This window comes from Stegostoma tigrinum, chromosome 9 (genome assembly GCF_030684315.1).
Source record: "Stegostoma tigrinum isolate sSteTig4 chromosome 9, sSteTig4.hap1, whole genome shotgun sequence".
Classification (NCBI taxonomy): Eukaryota; Metazoa; Chordata; class Chondrichthyes; order Orectolobiformes; family Stegostomatidae; genus Stegostoma; species Stegostoma tigrinum.
The window spans coordinates 40,593,259-40,614,330 of record NC_081362.1 but is presented as its reverse complement, the minus strand read 5'-3'; the positions used below and the strand labels follow the sequence as shown (position 1 = coordinate 40,614,330).

Genomic DNA, 21,072 nt, shown 5'->3' with positions numbered 1-21,072 from the left:
GTAATCCAAAAGATGAGGATATCATACATGCTATTGATGAAAAAAAAACACACCTATATTGTTTCAGTTTTGATCTCGAGACTTCAGCCAGGCTCTTGTGTGGATCATTGGCCCAGGCACGGGTAGATATGACTTTTTTCAATTTTCTTTCCCTCAGTTTCTGCTCTCGTTTCCAGTTTTCCTCTTTTTCTTCTTTCTTCTTTTTCTCTTCCAGCAATTTCCTATAAAACGATAAAATAAAAAGTTTAATACAAACGCCAAAACAAAAGGTTTAATAAATTAAAAATGGTTAAAAATTAAAATTTTGATTAAGTCTGATACATTGGAAAATGTGTCTATTACCAGCATTTGATAAATTCAGGTGTACTCCACAACAGGTATAAATCCACATCACTCAACTCGTTATCTTGTGGTGTTCCAAATATTTGATTTTATATTCATATTATCAAACAGAAGATTCACTAGCCTGATCCTCAGTATGGAGGAGCAGTTGAGTAGGTTGGTCTCATACTTTTCAGAGTTTAGATGCATGAGAGGTGAAATTATTGAACATAGAAGATTCCTAGGAGACCTGGATAGAATAGATGCAGAAAGGTTGTTTCCCTTGTGGAAGAGACTAGGACTAGAACGCATAACGTCAGAATAAGAGGGTACCCATTTAAGACAGGAATGAGGGAGGAATTTCTTCTATGAGGGCACTGAATCTGTGAAATACTTCACTGCAGAAGGCTATGAAGAGGGTCAATAAGTATATTAAATTTTAATCAGTAAGGGAATGAAGAGTTACGGAGAAAAGGCAAAGTACAAGTGATTATCAGATCATCCTTGATCTCATTGAATGGAGGAGGAAATTCATTTGACTGATTGCCCTACTTCTGTTCCTACATTTTATGATCTTATGGTGTAGTTTTCCATGCCCCAGTTGAGTTTATTATTATTTACACCCTCTAAATATTTTCAGAATTCGATGTGTTTATGATAAAAGTTAAGCCTACTTTGTTTTTACCTAAATGCCTGCTTAATAATGACATAAGCATTAATCATATCAATCATAAAACAACCTAAATATCAAAAGTCAGCTTTAAAAATGTTCCTTTGGGTTTAATCATTGCTGGCAATTTAAAAACGTAAAACGTAATAGTTTAAAGATACTTTCTGTCCTTTTTCTCTCACTCCATCTTAATACTTATGTCCTTTTATTTTCTTTCTGCACATGCTTTCACATTGAAATCTTAATTCAATTTTCAGTCTTTCTGCTGCTAATTTCACAGCCCTTCTACACAATCAGAAATTTTATAACAAGAGGTCCTTCAGCCTAACTATGCCTGTCATCATCATCCAACTGTTCTAGTTTCATTTTCCAGCACTTGGCTGATAGCCTTGTACGCTATGGAGTTTCATTTGCTCACCTATATAATTCTTAAACGTTTTGAGGATTCATGCCTCTACTACACTTTCAAGCAAAGAGTTCCAGGTACCCACCACTCTTGGGTGAAAATTTCTTTCCCCAAAACCCCCCTAAACCTCCTCCTCTTTATCTTAAAACTGCATCCCTTGTTAATGACCCTTCTGCTAAGGGAAAAGGCTTCTCCCTGTCTATCCTTTGTATGCGCCTTAGAACTTTGTACACTTCAATCAGATCCCCCTTCAGCCTTCTCTGCTCTAAGGTAAACAACTCCAGCCTACCTAATGTCTCAGCAGCCCAAGCAACATCCTAGTGAATCTTGTCTGCACCCTCTCTTAGTGCTATCACATTCTTCCTATTGTTTGGCACACTGGTTAAGCCACAGCTGAAGTAATGTTATATACAGCTCCAATATAACCTCCCCGCTCTCATATTTAATACCCTGACTAATAAAGGCAAATGCCTTCCTCCCAAAATGCATCATGTCACACTTTTAAGGATTAAATTCAATGGCCACTGTTAAGTCCACCTGATTAGTCTCTGTCTATATTGTGCCTGTGCTCTAAGGCTGTACAGTTAGAATGTTATACAATTGTTTGTCCTGTTTACTCAAATCGCAGATGCAATTCCATTTGCTGCATTTTTAAGCCAACCTCCCCCTTAGCTGCACCCGATCCCACTTCAACTATTGGGCAAGAAGGCTCCTCAAATATTGACGTCTTTCATTAAAATACTACAGCATAGATCACTTTTACTTTAATAATGAATCATAAAAGATGAAAAGTTGTTCTTACCTAACAGCTTCTTTTCTCTTCTTTTCACACTCAGTGACCTTTGTAATTTTCAAGTCCAAAGATCCTGACTGATTTGAATTTGTGCTGTCATGTGATTTCCACTGGTTTCTGCACGGCAAATAAGGCCAGCGGGTCTCTTTTAAATGATTTTCATCTGCCATTATATCATTCAACACCTTTTCTTTTTTTGAGGGAAGCTGAGGAGTGAGCAATTGGAAGGGTTCACACACGGTTGTCAATTTCAAATCCTCCTTTCTCATAAACTGTCTACGAGACTTTCTGTGCAACATCTCAAAATTTGGTACTTTAGTATTAATCTTGGGTTTGAATTTCAGTTCTCTATCTGGGTTCCAACATATTGCTTTCTTCTTTTCCAATAAGGTATTATGAAGCATATTTTTTGGAAGAGACGCACCACGTAATGTCTCTTGAGCTCTCACTTTCATTTTAATTACTCGGTAGAGTTCTTGCTCTTTAATTCTGTCACTAATTGTTTGATCATAAAGGTATCTAGGAACTGGTTTTGCTTTAAATTTCTTTGGTTTACTTACTGAAATATTCAGTTCCTCTATTTGCATTTTTCTGACTTTTTTCTTTTTCTCCTCTCTTTCAAGAAAGACAAATGGTTTTTGCATAGCCTGTAAAATTTCTTGGCTTCTCATCTTTACAAACCTCCTTCTTTCTTCATTCCGTTCTACTATTTCTGCCAGCAAAGGAATGTAGGTATGGGCTGGCACAGGATTAGCACGGAACTTTTTCTGACATTCTGCTTCTTCCTCTAATTGCTTTCTTAGCATCTGATTCTCTGCTTCAATTTCAGACCTAGATTTTATCTTCAGTTTCTTCAGTTTTTTCTCAGCCTCTCTAAGAGTCATCTGGAAAGGTTGTGGTATTGTAATCTTCGGTGACCACTGCTTTTGCTCCTTCTTCATTATCTGCATTTTTGTAAATGGTAAATTTGAGCTTTTGGGCTTCTGGGGCTCTTCATCTGAAATATAGTCCTGCACAGAAAATCCATCCCACATTCCCTGAATTCGATCCTTTCCGTAGGACATGCGATTTTCCCCACCTTTTTCCTGATCTTCTTTTGACATTTCTGACATGCTTGAGTGTGCAGTACTGCCCACCTGAGTTGTTGAGTGAGATAGGTAGACATTGTTTTTCTTACCTAAACTATGAAAATTTACAAAAGTAAGTTTTTTTTACTTAGAATATTGAGAAATATTCTTAGAAACAATATGTATAATCAGGTCAATTATGATCTTGCTATCTGTACAGATTATGGGTTTGAGGACGGAGAGGTACAAGTTTAAAAAGCAGCTAATGAGAGTTCTTGGATAGTTCTTCCAGTTGTAAAAAGAAATATCATCGGGAGAATAATAGAATAACTGTAAAAGATCATAGATTTAATAATGATCAGAGGTAGTCCTATTTAGGAAAGAAAGAGCATAGCACACACTAGTAGGATAGAAATTCAACAGGGGTGTAATAATAGATGGAGTAGAAGGTTGAAAGGGTGCTGGAAAAGTGAATAAATAGCAGACAATGGGACTAGCGGGGGTACAGTCAAAGTAAACTGGAAAGGTGAACTATACATACTTAAGTTTGAAGGTAAAATTCAGAAGAAAATCCGCCTGAGCAGGCCACTGACCTAAACTATTCAGTTAAAATTCATATTGAAGTAACATTTTGATTGCCATCTACGTCATAGTTGCCCTGAGATCTAGAAGTCCATGTGATGTGTTTTGTGTGAGTTATTCATATTGTAAACATCATTATCTACCTGTAATGCACTGAAGACTCACAGGGATCCTCCAAAGTAGCTGCCATGCTTCTGACACATAGTTTGTTCTCACACAGTTTTGCTAGTATTGCTATAGTGTGGGCATGTGCATTTTTTAATTCTGTGACCTTCTTGTAGTAGTCTTCGTTGGACATGCCACATAAATTACTGGGGATTATGGAATCGCTATCATCCATATAATGAGTTGTTCTGGGTTGCACTGCTTCACTGGTATCAGGATCAGAGTCATTTTCATTCTAAACACAGAGAAAACCAGTTACCTGTTTCTGTTATTCATAATGTACATTCACGATTTCACAGAATTAATATTATTACTGTATTATTGGCAATTAAAGTTTGTAGACAGAAAATAAATGACATGTCAAGAAGAGCAAAAACATGGAACAAAAGACAACACTAGGTTAATACACCAAGAACGACAATACAAAACAAAATATGAAATATCTCAAATATATGGTTTAAAATGTGACAAATATAAACTTAGTACTGCAAACAGTATATCAAAATTATCGACTAAGATCAGGCTTAAATTAGTTTGGAATTTCTATATAACTTCTTCGTGGCACGTTGGCATCTGTGGCAAGACCAGTCTCAGTCATCAAAGTACAGGACACCATTTGCATTCCAAAGATGATCAAAGGCCATGGTGGAGGATGATATAAACACATATAACTATCACTTGGCAAAATGAACTCGGGCTAAAGGCCGATAAGATCCCTGGGCATGATAGGTTACACCCTAGGATTTTAAACAAAGTAGCTGCAGAAGTGGAGGATGGACGGCTAGTGATCTTCCAAGAATTATTAGATTCTGGAAATGTCCAAGAGGATTGGAAAACTGCCAATGTAATATACTCATGCAAAAAGAAAGGGAGAAAAAATACAGGTAACTATAGACGAGGTAGCTTAATGTGCACCTTCTGGAAAAATGTTAAAAGTCTATTATAAAGAATGTAATCACACAGCATTTAGAATCAAGCAGAGCCAATAAGACACCATGAAGAGGAAATCATGTCTGACAAATTTATAACAGTTCTTTGAGGAGGTAGCAAGCAGCTAAAATAAAGGGGAACCAACAGACATAATATATTTGGATTACCCAAAAGCATTCAATAAGGAACAGCACATAAGGATACTTAATAAATACAGCCTATAGTATTAGGAGCAGTATATCAGCATGGAGACAGGGCTGGCTAACTAATAGAAAATGGACAGTTGAGATAAAGAAGGCTTTTTCAGGATGGCAACTAATGGAGTGCCACAGGGTTCAGTCCTAGAGCCACAATTATTAATGTATTAATGATCTGAACAGTGAAAACGAACATACTGCCAAGTTTGCAGATAACAAAAATAGATGGAAAAGCAAGTAGTGAGGATGACGGAAGGAGCCTACAGAAGGATATAGAAAGGCTAAGTTATCATGCAAAAAATTGGCAGATGGAATATAGTGTGGGAAAATGGAAGGTTATCCATTTTGGCAGGAACAATAGAAATCTGAATATTATTTACATTGTGTAAACTGTAGCACTGTGGGATTCAGGGGTCCAAGTGCATGACTCACAAAAAGCTAGAATCTAAACTCAGCACATAATAGTGAAGATAAACGTAATGTTGGCTTTTGTTTCAAAGAGAACGAAGTATTAAAAAAAGGGAGGTCTTACTAAAACTATGCAAGGCATCAGTCAGACCATAACTGGAATACTGTAAACAATTTTGGTACCCTTTTGTAAGGAAAGAAATTATGGGATTAGACATAGTCCAGAGAAGGCTCACTAGTTTGATCCTGAGAATGGAAGTACTTTCCTATGAGGAGAGTTTAAGTAGGCTGGGCTTGAAGTTTTTGGCGTTTAGAAGAATGAGAAGTGACGTTATTGAAACATAAGATTCTTTTGTCAGGGCAGATGAGGGGAACGTGTTTCTCCTTGGGAGAATCTAGTATTAGAAGGCATAATCTGAGATTAAGGAGTCACCCATTTAATAGAGAGATGAGAATGATTTATTTCTCTTAGACAGTGGTGAATCTGTGCAATTCTTTACCCCAGTGGGCTACAGAGGTTTGATTGTTAAATAATATTCAAAGCTGAAATAGGCAGATTTCTAATCATTAAGGGAATTGATGGTTACGGGGATAAAGCGAAAAAGTGGAATTAAGGATTATTAGATCAACCATGGTCTCATTGAATGGCAGACTAGTCTTGGTGGGCCAAATGACTTATTCCATGATCTTACTGTCCACTTCAAATTGTCTTTGAGAAGGGAGTGGTGAAATCTTGTGTTACCGAATTCAGTGTGATAAAGGTTTGCCCAGTGTGCAGATAAGGAGGGAGTTCCAGAATATTAATCCAATGTTGACTAAGGAAGAGTAACATATTTTCAACTCAAGGTGGCACATGAGTTGGAGAGGAACTTGGGTTTTCTAATGGATCTACTACCCTTATCCTACTGGATGGTGGAGTTCATGGGTTTAGGAGCTGTTTTAGCAGTCTTCTGCAATGCATTTTGCAGATGGTACAATTTTTAAGATAAGAGTACAGGGTGCCAGTCAAAACTGGTTGTTTTGCCTTGGATTCTGTTCAGCTTCCTGAGTGTTTTTAGAAACATGCTCATCAGACAAATGGAGACTATTACCTCAGTCTCTGACCTATTCTTGTCACTTCACAATATATGTGGCTGACCCAGTTAAGGTTCTCAATAATGATGACTCCCAGCATATTAATGGTATAGTTTCAGTGATGATAATACTGTTGAATATTAAGGCGAGATAGCTAGAATTTTTGTTTGGAGACAATTATCGCTTGCTTTCCACTTAGCAGCACAAGATTAGAGGTTATCCCGGTGTTGCTGTACCGCAGTGGTTTGGCTAGCAGTACAGCTAGTTCAAAAAGCACAGGTTTTTAGCAATGCCAGTGAGTTGCTGCTACCTTCATGGCCTTTGCCATATCTGGTACACTGAACCATTTCTTGATCTCACATGGATTAATTTCTTTAATGGATTTACACTGTATCCATAAGCAAGAAACAGCTGTTCTTGTCTAAGTGTAAGCAAAACCAGTCGCTCAATAAAACCAAAGTCCAGTTCTGTGACTTTGCCTTAAAATCATGACTGATTAAGTGGAGATTCTTTATTTGTTCACATTTTTACATTTACCTTTCATAGGGTTGCTTAAAAATGAATTGTATTTGAACAGCACCTTTAGCAAAGCAAAATGTTCCATTTGCAGAATCAGGAGCTGGCGTCAGGAATGACATTGGACACTGGGCAGGAATAGGAAGTGTTTGGATCATAGAGAAATCTATATGTGAACAGTAAGAAATTGAAATTATAGATTTAAAGATAGGATTTGTATGAAGGGGATATATGAAAATTTTGAAGGAAACGTTTCCATTGAAACAATAGGATGTAAGCAATGGTAGTTACGAACTAGAAGAATTTAACAGGCTTATTCAAAGACGGTCTGACGAATGCTTTGTTAACACATAGAAAAGTTTTCAGTAGGGACATCGTTCATTACAGAATGAATGCAACAATGTTTGAACAAATCTATCTGAATAAATGTGTGTTTGATACACCATGCAACACAAAACAATTATACTACTTCAGCAATTGTTAATGTTTCTGTTTCTGTGAGAAAGATTCTGCAACGAGTTGCAAGGGTGTATAATTGTTCCCTGTTGCTGTCACTTTTAATAAGGACAGGTGGGCATGTGTAATCCATTAGGGATTTCTATAGTTACGCCTGATCTCCCATTGAGAAAAATGTTAACTTCCAAACTGGTGGCCAGTTATTAAGTTCAAATCCAGACAGTCTTACTCAGAGTATTAAAATGTATTCATTATTTTGTTCCCCACTTCCTGAAGGTGTTAACTTTCACTCAGATTTAATTCCTGAGTTAGCACCCACAGTAGCAAGAGAGTGGCTGTTGATTATTTAACTGTGAGGTGCATTTGGAACAGGCCATTATTCAGACAATTAGTTTAAGACATTTGGTCCATATCCCTATTCTTGCCCAGCATAAATAAATGGAACTATCCTTGAAAATTTCAATTCTCCCATTATCTAGAACCCTAAGGAGAAATGAGTTCAAGATTTTGACTGTCCTTTTAAATGAGAAAGATCACTCCTATATGGCATGTTATTTTTTCATCTTTCCCTAACAATGTTTTTTCTATATTTACACTGTTGAACTTCTTCATTTAGTAATGAATTTAGAGCATTGCATAGATAGGGCTGGAGAATAGGACTGGTTCTTTTAGGAGCCAGTACTGACCCCAAGGGCTTTAATGACCTCCTTCTGTACTATAAAATTCTATGATTCTACGATGGGCCGAATTGAATTGGCCTCAGACTATGGTGGTAGAGACTTCTTGAGGCTGAAATTGATGCTCCTCTCAGCATTTCTGACTGAACCTGGTTAGAAATCCTTTGGCTTTCATTTTTGTACTCGTGCCAGCCTACACCATTTTTGAAGATAGAAATTTTCATACAGCCTCCTCAAATTAGTTGTTTAATCATCCAACACCATTCATGACTGAACGTGATATAACTGAGAACTTTAATCTGCTCCATTGTTTAAAGGACCACTTAGACCTGTCTGCAGAATTTGTATCCTCTGTTTAGTGTGCACTATTGCATTATAGGATTTAGCATCCTGTAATATACCTACATCAGGTTTGTATCACATTTTTAGGTACACCTTGTGGTTCTCCAGGAATGCCCTCCTTCATACTCATTTTAATCAAGTTGATCCTCTGGATCGTGGATAATGGTTGGGCAAGGAAAATGCAGGGTTGTGAGATTACAGATATGCTCCTGGGTAACAATACCTCATGGATGTCCAGTTGTGAGCTGCTGGATCTGTTCTGTATCTATTCTACTTAGCTTGTTAATAATACCATACTTGACCAGTGTAAAGTTGAGATTTTGTCTCCAAAAGGACTATGCAGTGTCCTTTGCGGATCTATCTGTGGCAGGCAGATCGAGGATATGCTCAGGTAAGTTTCTTCTTCACGTTGGCCTTCTCACCATTTTCCTGCAAACCCAATCTGGCAAATACATCTTTAGGACTCAGCCAATAGTGGCACTACTGAACACCTTTAGAGATGGACATTGGTGTCTCCTATCTATAGTACATTCTGTGCATTTGCTATCATCAGTGCTTCTTCCAAATAAGTTCAACATGAAAGAGTACTGATTCATTGGCTAAGGAGGGCAGAGTAGGTGGAAGTCAGCAGGGCATTCTTATTGACAAGTTTAACATGCTGGCAGGTGACTTCCTATGATTTGGAGCCAATGTTGAGAACACCCAGGTCCATTCCTTACTTAATATATACCACCCTATTGCACCACTGTGGTCTGACCTACACGTAGAACAAACAGAACCAAAGCTTGTGAAAGAGGAGTCTGGAATGTTGGCTGAAAAATACTATTATTCTGTGAATATAACTATTTCAGGCTTTTGTTTCATTAGGCTGAGAGATGCCTCTCTCTACTTTGGAATCAGTGCCCAAATGTTACTGAGGATGACTTTACAAGGTAAATTGGTCATGATCAAACTTAGAAATATGCTGGGTAGTACACAAACAGTTTTATTATTTATATTTTTGGTGTAGTTTGATATTACTGAGCAGCTTACTAGACCATTTCAGAGGGCAGTTAGGGATCAATCCTATTTAGGATTAGCTTTATTGTCACATGTACTCAAACTAGTAAAGAGAAAAGTTAATAAGTTACCACTTACAGCGTCATCTTAGGTAGAAAGGTACCTAGGTACAGCTTCTTCAATTACAAAATTAGTTACTATGTAACAGTGTCACCAACACATGGTGCCATCTTAGGTACAGAATACTTAGGTACAATCCTTACTTATTCTGTGGGTCTTGAGTTCCAATAGAATGGATAAGGCTGAGGGCCACAGTTTCATTCCTCAAAATGTCGATAGTCACCTAGATGGTAATTTTTATCCTAGCATTGCCCATTAAAAGTACAGGAACTGCTGTTTGATGATTGGATAATGCAATAGTTAAAAAAGTACATCAATCAGAATAGATGTACATTATTCATAACCAAAATTAAATGTAGATAATTACACCACATTATGCCATGAAATGATTTGGAATAAACAAAAGCTATCTCCGTGATACACATTTTCTACTTTTAGTTGAAGCTATATTAAGAAGATTTATAAATACTGCCTCAGCAGTAACAATTCTAAGCATCTGTAGAATGTGTTTCTCACTATGAAATTTTGCTGCCAATACATGAACTCTCACCTATCACCCTGTACTGCAAAACTACATTGGTTACTGATCTACTGATTTGATTTTTAAATTCTCAACCTCAATTTAAATTTTTTCAACTATGGTCTCATCTTTCTTCTCCTTTGGTCTCCTTATTCCTGCAGCATCTTACAGCCATTAACCAATGTGCCCTCTAATTACCTTTTGGAATGCATAGCCAATTCTTTTAGGTGCAGAGCTTTATTTGTGTAACTGTACATGTAAGATGCCTGAAGGGAGCTATGCAAGGCCTGTGCAGAATCTGAAAGTTTGCTGCATGGCAGTTCACCTTTGTCAGATCACTGCCCACGACACTGAAAACTCCAATGCTGCTCCCTTGTGCATCCATTACTGTTTCTGTCCTACCATTGGAAATCACGTTCAGCCATTTCAGCTCCAATTTCTGGAATTCTTGACCTAAATCTATCTGCTTCTCTCTCCTCCAATAAACTCTGTAAACCTCTCTCAACTTGTGCAAATGTTAATTTGGTCATATTCCTGTGAAGTGTGTGGAAATGTTTTACTATGATATAGCAGCTGCAGAAATGTAAATTCATAGAATTGTAGAAAAATATGAACATACAAACATATGAATTAGGAAAAGTAGGCAAGTAGCCCTTTGAGGCTTCTTTGCCATTCAATAATTTCAGGCTGATCTGTTTGTGCTTTGCATTATATGTTCCTATCTACCCCTGTTTAACTAGCGAGTTTTGAGAAGATTTGTAGCTCAGGTTGAGTTTCTGGATGTGAGTTTGCTCGCTGAGCTGGAAGCAACACACCATGCTTCTACGGACTACCAAAAATTCACAAACCAGGAGCCCCCCTCAGACCCATAGTCTCGCTACCTGGAACACCAACCCACAGATTAGTCAACAAACAGCACTGCCAATCATCCAACCCAAACTCTGGGTCCGCTACATGGATGACACCTTTGTCATCACTAAATAAAACAAATTAGAGGAAACCTTCAAGACCATCAATTACCCTTACTGGCGTAATACTGACAAAAGAGGAAGAAAACAACAACAAACTACCATTCTTAGATGTCATAGTAGAACGAACAGCCAATGGGGAACTTCAAACCAGCATCTACAGGAAAACAACACATACGGACCAAATACTGAACGACAGGAGCAGCCAACCCAACACCCACAAACGAAGCTGCATTAAAACATTATTCCAACGAGCCACCACACACTGCAGCACAGAGGAACTACGAAGAGCAGAAGAAAATCACCTATACAGCGTATTCAAAAAGAACGGGTACCCAACGAACACAGTCCGCCGAATTCTCAGCAACAAACCCAAACAAACAGACAAAACGGACCAAGAAACCATAACCACTCTCCCCTACATCAAAGACATTTCCAAAATGACTGCCAGACTACTCGGACCTCTTGGCATCAGGGTAGCCCACAAACCCACCAACACACTAAAACAGCAGCTAATGAACTTAAAAGACCCTATACAGGCAACACGCAAAACGAACATCATCTACAAAATGCCTTGCAAGAACTGTGACAAACACTACATTGGACAAACAGGCAGAAAGCTCGCCACCAGGATACATGAACATCAACTAGCCACAAAACGACATGAACTACTACCGCTAGTATCCTTACATACAGATGAGGAAGGACACCACTTTGATTGGGACAACACATCCATCCTAGGACAAGTCAAACAGAGACACGCATGAGAATTCCAAAAAGCATGGCATTCCAATCAAAACTCCATCAACAAACACATTGATTTGGAGCCAATCTACCATCCACTGAGAAAAAGAACAGGAAATGACATCACCAAATGCAGGAAATGACATCACCAACCCAAGGAAAACTAAACAGATAAATAGAAAGTGGGACATAACACCAGCACTTCATCGGAGGCTCACTGTTGATGTTACCTAGAATGGTGACAAAACATCTGGGAACAAACCGGCAAGCTCAGTGAACTAGCTTACATCTCGAACACAATAAAGACCCACTCTCTGGTGGACCGAGAGGACAAGAGTGCTATCTTGGAGGTGAAAGGAGGACGTCGGGTTGGCTGTGCACCCTTGCGACCAGTGGATCTTAATGCTGGCTTCGGCCTAACGCTGGTTCAGGGGAGCAGCCAACCTGCAACGATGGCTGCGGCAAGTGCTCGTGCCCCAGGTCAGGGGGTCCGGAACACCATCCGTGTTTCTGTAAAGAAGGTGGATGAAGGTGCACCTGTGGACCGCACCTTCTTCGTGAAGAGGGTCCTGTTGGACTGTTGTGGGTTCGCTGCTGCGGACATTTACTGCCTGCAGGATTTCCCCGGAGGAGGTTTTTACGATGTGACCTTCCGGAGTGCCAAGTTTGCGAGCGCTTCCTGGAGGTTTTCAAGGAGAAAGGAGGTGAGGGCCCCCTCTCTGTATTGACCGCTATCCCACTGTTTGTGATGCCAGCACAGAGGAGCCGTATGGTGACTGTACACATGTACAACCCGCATGTGCCAGCAGTTGATGTCCTGACCTTCCTCGGAAGGTATGTGAAGGTGGAAGGGGACCTAACTGACATCGTGGACCCCTTTGGCATCTGGACGAGTAAGAGGCAGGTCAAGGTGACGCTGAGGATGGGCGCAGACGGGAATGTCGCACACCCACCGTCCAGCTTCGCGATCGGTGGGAGCAGGGGCTACCTGACCTATGCAGGGCAACCTAAAGTCTGCCATGCCTGTGGTAGGTCAGGTCACATGGCGGCCGACTGCAAAGCCACCATCTGCAGGGAGGAGGGACACCTTGCTAAGGATTGCCCACGAGAGAGAAGCTGCAACCTTTGCGGGGAAGCGGGCCACTTCTATAGGGCATGCCCGCAGCGGGGTGCCACCTACGCCCAGGTCGCCGGCAGGGGAAATGCGGGGCCAGCCCCCCCGGAGGAGAGGAAGGCACCAGGGCCCAGCCAGGACCCCACTAATGTGCAGGAGGGCCAGGCCGTGCAGGATGGGCCCCGAGGCCAGCAAAGCACCCCTGCAGGCTCCGATTTTCCCCCCCGACAACCCGGAGCCAATGGAGGCGGCGACAGGTGACCCAGGGGAGTGGACAACAGTCCGGAAAGCGAGGAGGAAGGTGCGTCGACGGGCCCAGGAACCGCAACAATCAGGCGGGAAGAGGCAGCTACAGGGGGGCTATAAGAGCTCCTCTGACGAGGAGGATTCGGAGAGGGCCCACCCGAAGCAGAAGTTAAAGGTCTCGAGGGGGAAGGAAAGCAGCACCCCGCTTCCAGATGATGGGAGGCGTCCTGAGGCTCACTCCGACACCCAGTCAAGTGCCGCTGGAGCACTGGAGGGCCCCCCGGAACTTCCAGGCGGGAAGGAGGAAACAGCGCGTCCCCAGCCTGACCCGGAGCCGGACCCTCCTGCCTCCGCACCCCTGACGGGGGGATGCCACCCGGAAGGCAGCATGGACGGTTTCCTGAGCCCAGAGAGCGTCCAGCAGTTAGCCCGGGAAATGGGCATGAAGGGACAGATGGAGCGGCTGGACCTTGGACTTGGGGAGGGTACTGCGGTCACTGCCCACAATGGGGGTACGAATTGCGAGCATTATTGTGCGCAGCGTCAAGTCAACCGCGAGATGTGTGTCTACGTTGGCCTACCTGACCACCATCAAGGCGGACCTCCTGTTTCTGCAGGAGTGTGGGATACCGCACCTCGGCAGGTATGGGAAATGGTCCGGCGCCTGGACCTGTGGGCCTTCGATCTGGTCGGGGGGGTAACGACTGTCGCTCCTCGGGCCTGGCTATTCTGCTGCGGGGGCGCAACTTCACCATCTCTCAAGTTCAGGAGCTGGTGGGGGGGCGCCTCCTAGTGGCTGACATCACCTAAGGAATGCTCCCCTGAGGCTGATCAACGTGTACGCCCCAGCGGTACGGAGTGAGCGGTTGGCCGTCCTGCAGCGGCTTCCACCCCTGCTGGCTACGTCCAGGCCGGTCATCCTAGGCGGAGACTTCAACTGCATCATTGATGCAGATGGAAGATCCGGCGTGGGGACAGCGGGTGGGGGGATTCAACTGGACGTCACGTCCAGATTCCTGATGGGCACGGTGAAGGACGCCAAGCTACTCGACGTCTTCAGCACCCCTGCAGACGGAGCGCAGCAGAGGTACACCTGGTCGCAGCCAGACGGGTCTATCCGCTCAAGGATAGACTTCCTGTTTGTGTCACGGACGTTCTCAGTCAGGTCCACCGGTGTCGAGCCGGTGTTCTTCTCTGACCACTGCCTCCTGTTGGCCGACTGTCACTTACAGGACGACCAGCCGGCCGGCAAGGGGACGCAGAAGCTCAACATGACTCTGTTGACCCCAGAGAACGTCGAGGAGCTTAAGAGGGAGTACACCGGTTGGAGAACCGTGAAACCCCTCTTTGAGTCTCCAGGCGACTGGTGGGAGACGGTGAAGGAGAACATCAAGAGGTTCTTTGTCCTCAAGGGTGTTCAGAAGGCAAGAGAGAGGCGGGGAAAGCTGTCGCGACTCCAGAAAAGGGTGCAGAACCTGCTCCTTCTGCAGTTGATGGGGGTCGATGTCACGGAGGACCTCCGCAAGGTGAGGGGCCAGCAAGCCTCGCTCTACGCCGCGGAGGCCTCCAGGATATTCTTCCGGTCCAGGGTCCGCTCCGTGGAGCAGGACGAGACGTGCTCGCGTTTCTTCTTTCAGAAGGTGCACAAAGAGAGCTCTGTGCTTAGCCGGCTGAAGGAGGACGACGGCTCGGTGACGTCGACTCGGCCCGACGTTTTGAGGATCAGCAGATCCTTCTATGCCGGACTGTACGACACGAAGCCCACGGACAGCACGGCCTCCGAGTCGTTCCTGTCGTCTATCACGGAGGTCTTAGACGACGGCACGAGGGAGTGGCTGGACCGGCCGATATCCCTGGACGAGCTGGCCAGAGCCCTCAAGTCCTTGCAGAGGAATAGGACTCCCAGAAGCGACGGCTTACCGGTCGAGCTGTATTCCGCTCTGTGGGGCCTGGTCGGCCAGGACCTGCTGGAGGTGTACGATAGTGCGCTTCGGGCAGGGAAAGTGTGCAAGTCCATGAGGAAGGGCATCATCACCCTCATTTACAAGAGGAAGGGGGAGAGGGAAGAAATTAAGAATTGGCGTCCCATTTCACTTTTGAACGTGGACTACAAAATCCTGGCCAAGGTCATTGCCAACCGGGTCAGGTCTGTCCTGGAGTCAGTGATTCACCCTGACCAAACCTGTGCTGGGCAGGAAGATCGCCGAGAGCCTCGCGCTCATCAGGGATATGATCGCCTACGTACAGGACAGGCGGGTGGACACCTGCCTCGTCAGCCTGGACCAGGAGAAGGCCTTCGACAGGGTCTCTCATGCTTACATGAGGGACGTCCTCTCCAAATTGGGGTTCGGGGAGGGCATCCGCAATTGGATCCGGCTGCTCTACGCTAACATAGTTAGCGCAGTCTCGATCAACGGGTGGGAATCAGACAGTTTTCCTGTTAGATCTGGAGTCAGGCAGGGCTGCCCGCTCTCTCCTGCCTTGTTTGTGTGCTGTGTGGAGCCCTTCGCCGCATCCATCAGGAAAGACGTGAGCCTGAAGGGCGTGACTATCCCAGGCAGCGGAGGCCTTCAGGTCAAGACCTCCCTCTACATGGACGATGTCGCCGTCTTCTGCACCGATCGTCGGTCGGTGAGTAGGCTGTTGGACATCTGCAGCCAGGTTGAACTGGCCTCGGGTGCCAAAGTCAATAGGGGTAAGAGCGAGGTCATGTTCTTCGGGAACTGGGACGACCGCTCCTTCGTCCCCTTCACCGTCAGGACAGACTACCTGAAGGTGCTGGGTGTTTGGTTTGGTGGAGCTGGGGCATGCACTAAGACTTGGGAGGAGCGTATCGCCAAATTTAAGCAGAAGCTGGGCAGGTGGATGCTCCGGTCCCTCTCCATCGCGGGTAAGAACCTGGTTGTCGGGTGCGAGGGGCTTTCGGTACTGTTGTATGTGGCGCAGGCCTGGCCTATTACCTGGACCTGTGCTGCTGCGGTCACCCGGGCCATCTTCCACTTCATTTGGGGGTCGAGGATGGACCGGGTCCGCAGAGACACCATGTACAAAGACCTGGGAAATGGGGGAAAGGGCGTACCGAACGCCACCCTCGCCCTGACGGCTACCTTTGTGTGTGGCTGCATCAAGCTGTGCATAGATCCTCAGTATGCAAACACCAAGTGTCACTACTTACTGAGGTTCTACCTGTCCCCGGTGTTACGAAGGATGGGCCTGGCCTCGTTGCCGCAGAATGCTCCGAGTAGTTGGACCGTTCCGTACCACCTGTCCTTCATGGAGAAATTTTTGAAAGGAAACACCTTTGACCACAAGGCCGTCAGGCAGTGGTCAGCACGTAGTATCCTCAGGACCCTTCGGGAAAAGGAGAGGGTGGATCCCGTCGTGTGGTTCCCCACGCAGACTGCCAAAGTCGTTTGGCAGAATGCCTCATCGCCAGAACTTTCAAACAAGCACAAGGACATTGCTTGGCTGGCGGTGAGAGGGGCTCTGCCAGTGAGATCCTTTTATGCATGCCCAGAATCTCTGCACCACTGCATGCTGCCCTCGAGGTGGCTGCGGGGGGGACAAGGCTGTCGATCACCTCCTTCTGAAGTGTGCCTACGTGCAGGAGGTCTGGAAGGGGATGCAGTGGTATTTGTCGAGGTTCGTCCCGAGCAGCTCCGTGACGCAGGACTCCATCCTCTACGGGCTGTTTCCGGGGACGCACACAGAGACCAACATCAACTGCGCCTGGAGGACCATCAATGCGGTGAAAGACGCTCTTTGGTCTGCCCGCAACTTGCTGGTCTGCTAGCTGAAAGAACCGACCCCGACCGAGTGTTGCAGACTGGCGCACTCCAAGGTCCAGGACTACGTGCTGAGGGACGCGCTAAAGCTTGGGGCAGCCGCCACCAAGGCGCGGTGGGGAAAGACCACCGTATGAAACCCCTCGTCCAGAATAGAAAAAAGGGCCCTATCTGGTAACCGGGCCCAGCTGGCGCCTTCTCCAACTGGTCAGGGAGACAACTGGGACTGTGCGGGGTGACAACTGCCGGGGTATTTTCTTTTTTTTTCTTTTTTGTTTGTTATTTTCCTTTTAGTTGGTGTACGTAACCCCTGGGTAACCCGGAGCGGATGCATGACTGGGTAGGTGTACAAATATGTTTTATTTTTTGTACATCTTATGAATAAAGTATATTTTTTCAAATAAAAAACAAGTGACGAAATGTCTGAAAAATAACCTTGCAGCTCAGCGAGCAAACTCACATCCCTGTTTAACTTTTGGTTCCCTTGTCTAACAAGAATCTATCAACCTCTGCCTTAAAAATAATCAACGATCCCAGGCCCAGCACCCTTTTTGCAGCGGAGAGCGGCGCGAGCTGGGCAGACGTGAGGTCAGGGCAGAGAGGCAGTTGGGATGGTAAGTGAGTGCTATTTAAGTACTTACCTCGAAGCCAGCAGGTCCTTTTTGCAGCGGAGTGCTATTTAAGTAGGTGTGTTCTCAGCCCCAGGTCCTCCATGGTAGGGCCTCCCTCCCACCCTCCTCCTCTAACCTAATTAAGAGTCCACAGACTCACAGCAAATACACAAGGGCTGAGGGAAGTGCCTGGTGAGTAAACTACGAGTTTTCGGTGAAGAGGCTCAGTGAGGAGATTACACCACTGTTGAAGAGGGTGAAGACATGATTGCCAAGCTGATTCAGTGTGCTGCATGCATGATGTGGGAGGTCAGGGACACTGATGATGTTTCTGGCTCCTATAGCTGTGCTAAGTGTGTACACATTCAGCTTCTGAAGGAGGCTGTTGCAGCACTGAAGAAAGAACTAGAAGACCTCAGGCTCATCCGGGAGAAAGAGAATTTTCTGGACAGGACCTTCAGCAAGGTCACTACACCGAGGATACCTGAAGAGAGAAGGGGGATGTCGATGACAAAGGAAGACATGAATGAAGTACAAGAGACCCCAGGGGAAGCACCTATTGCAAACAGGCTGACTGTCTTGGAAACTGCCGAGACAGACAACACTGCCAGTCCGAGAGGTAGACAGGTCTGCGAGTCAAAAATTGCTGTAGAGGCAAAGCCGAGAAGTCAGACATCACGGAGAGCTGTGGTAATAGGGGACTCCATTGTGAGAGGGACTGACAGGGGTTTCTGCGGCAACAGGCGAGATTTGAGGATGGTGTGTTGCCTTCCTGGTGCCAGGATCCAGGACGTCACTGACAGAGTGCAGAGAATCCTCGAGGGTGAAGGTGAAGACCCAGAGGTAGTGGTGCACGTCAGCACTAATGACGTCGGGGAAAAAAAGGAGGAGCATTCTACAGCGGGACTTCAGATAACTCGGAAGAAGACTGAAAAGCAGGTCTTCCAGGGTGGTTATCTCTGGTTTGCTTCCAGTTCCTCGGGCTGGAGAGGGCAGGAACAGAGAGATAATGGACCTGAACGTGTGGCTGAGGGACTGGTGTCGGAAGCAAGGATTTAAATTCCTGGATCACTGGGGTATGTTTTGGGGTAAGAATAAATTGTACAGGAGGGACGGTTTGCATCTTAATAATTGGGGGACCAGCTTTCTGGCAGGCAGGTTTGCCACTGCAACACAGGTGTGTTTAAACTAAGTAATGGGGGGGAGGGGCCAAACTGGAAATTTAAGAATGAAGTTAAAGGGAAAGTGAGAATAAGAGACGTTAAGAAGGACAACAGAATCAACAGAGCAGAGAACTCAAGAAGGGATCGTACAGTATGGCCAAGTGAAATAGGGATTGATAGGCAGGGTGAGGGGAGAAAGAAATTAAAAAACTATATGAATGCACGAAGCATAAGAAATAAGGTGGATGAGCTGGAGGCTCAGTTGGAAGTTGGCAAGTATGATGTTGTGGGGATAACTGAGACGTGGCTTCAAGTGGACAGGGCCTGGGAAATCAATATTCAAGGCTATATGTGCTATCGAAAGGACAGACTGGTGGGCAGAGGCGGTGGGGTAGCCCTGTTGGTGAGGAATGATATTCCGTCCCTTGTGAGGGGGGGGACATAGAGTCAGGAGATGTAGAGTCAGTATGGATAGAGCTGAGAAATTCTAAGGGTAGAAAGACCCTAATGAGAGTTATCTACAGGCCCCCAAAACAGTACTCCAGGAGGTAGGGTGCAGGTTGAATCAAGAGTTGAAATTGGCCTGTCACAAAGGTATCACTACAGTTGTTATGGGAGATTTCAACATGCGGGTAGACTGGGAGAATCAGGATGGTACTGGACCCCAAGAAAGGGAGTTTGTACAGTGCCTCCGAGATGGATTCTTAGAACAGCTTGTACTGGAGCCTACCAGGGAGGAGGCAATTCTGGATCTGGTGTTGTGCAATGAACCGGACTTGTTCAGGGACCTCAAAGTAAAGGAGCCATTAGGAGGTAGTGACCATAATATGATAAGTTTTAATCTGCAGTTTGAGAGGGAGAAGGGGGAATCTAATGTGTCAGTATTGCAGTTGAAAAAAGGGAACTATGGAGCTATGAGGGAGGAGCTGGCCAAAGTTCAGTGGTACAATACCCTAGCAGGGATGGCAGTGGAGCAACAATGGCAGGTATTTCTGGATATAATGCAGAAGGTGCAGGATCAGTCCATACCAAAGAGGAAGAAAGATCCTAAGGGGAGGCGGGGGCAGCTGTGGCTAAAGAGGGAAGTTAAGAGAAGTATAACATAGCAAAGATGAGTGGGAAGCCGGAGGACTGGGAAGCTTTTAAAGAGCAACAGCGGATAACTAAAGGCAATACACAGAGAAAAAAATGAGCTATGAAGGAAAACTGGCCAAAAATATAAAAGGAGGATAGTAAAAGCTTTTTTAGGTATGTGAAAAGAGAAAAAAAATGGTTACGACTAAAATTGGGCCCTTGAAGTCAGAAACGCGTGAATTTATTATGGGGAACAAGGAAATGGCAGATGAGTTGAATAGGTAGTTTGCTTGTGTCTTCCCTAGTGAAGACAGATCCAATCTCCCAGATGCAGTAGTGGCTGAAGGACCGAGGGTAATGGACGAACTGAAGGGTATTTATATTAGGCAGGAAATGGTGTTGGATAGACTGTTAGGTCTGAAGGCTGGTAAGTCCATGGGACCTAATGCTCTGCATCCCAGGGTATTTAAGGAGGTGGCTCTAGAAATTGTGGACGCGTTGGGAATTATTTTCCAAGGTTCTATAGATTCAGGATCAGTTCCTGCGGATTGGAGGGTGGCAAATGTTGTCCCACTTTTCAAGAAAGGAGGGAGAGAGAAAACAGGAAATTACAGACCGGTTAGCCTGACGTCAGTGGTGGGAAAGATGCTGGAGTCAATTATAAAGATGAAATTACGACTCATTTAGATAGCAGTAACAGAATAGGTCAGAGTCAGCATGGATTTACAAAGGAGAAATTGTGCTTGACGAATCTTCTGGAATTTTTTGAGGATGTATCTATGAAGATGGATAAGGGAGAGCCAGTGGATGCAGTGTACCTGGACTTTCAGAAAGCCTTTGATAAAGTCCCGCATAGGAGATTGGTGAACAAAATTAGGGCACATGGTATTGGGGGCAAAATACTGAGTTGGATTGAAAATTGGCTGGCTGACAGGAAGCAAAGAGTAGTGATAAACGGGTCCCTTTCGGAACGGCAGGCAGTGACCAGTGGGGTACCACAAGGTTCGGTGCTGGGACCGCAGCTGTTTACCATATATATTAATGATATAGACGAAGGCATTAGAAGTAATATTAGCAAATTTGCTGATGACACAAAGTTGGGTGGCAGTGTGAAATGTGAGGAG

The 21,072-nt window shown here is 44.6% G+C and overlaps 1 protein-coding gene across 4 annotated transcripts in view; it reads right to left on the bottom strand.

Moving 5' to 3' along the window:
* fam161a (FAM161 centrosomal protein A) overlaps positions 1 to 21,072 on the bottom strand; it is a 123,740-nt gene that overhangs the window by 94,788 nt on the left and 7,880 nt on the right. For all 4 annotated transcript variants that reach the window (XR_007248135.2, XM_048536649.2, XM_048536652.1 and 1 more), the window contains exons 2-4: positions 3,983 to 4,239; positions 2,200 to 3,372; positions 54 to 221 (exon numbers count right to left, since the gene is read on the bottom strand). Coding sequence is in view for 3 of the 4 variants with exons in the window: in XM_048536649.2 (XP_048392606.1) it covers positions 54 to 221; positions 2,200 to 3,372; positions 3,983 to 4,239 (1,598 nt within the window). In the remaining variant the exon portion in view is untranslated. The remainder of the gene's footprint in view (positions 1 to 53; positions 222 to 2,199; positions 3,373 to 3,982; positions 4,240 to 21,072) is intronic.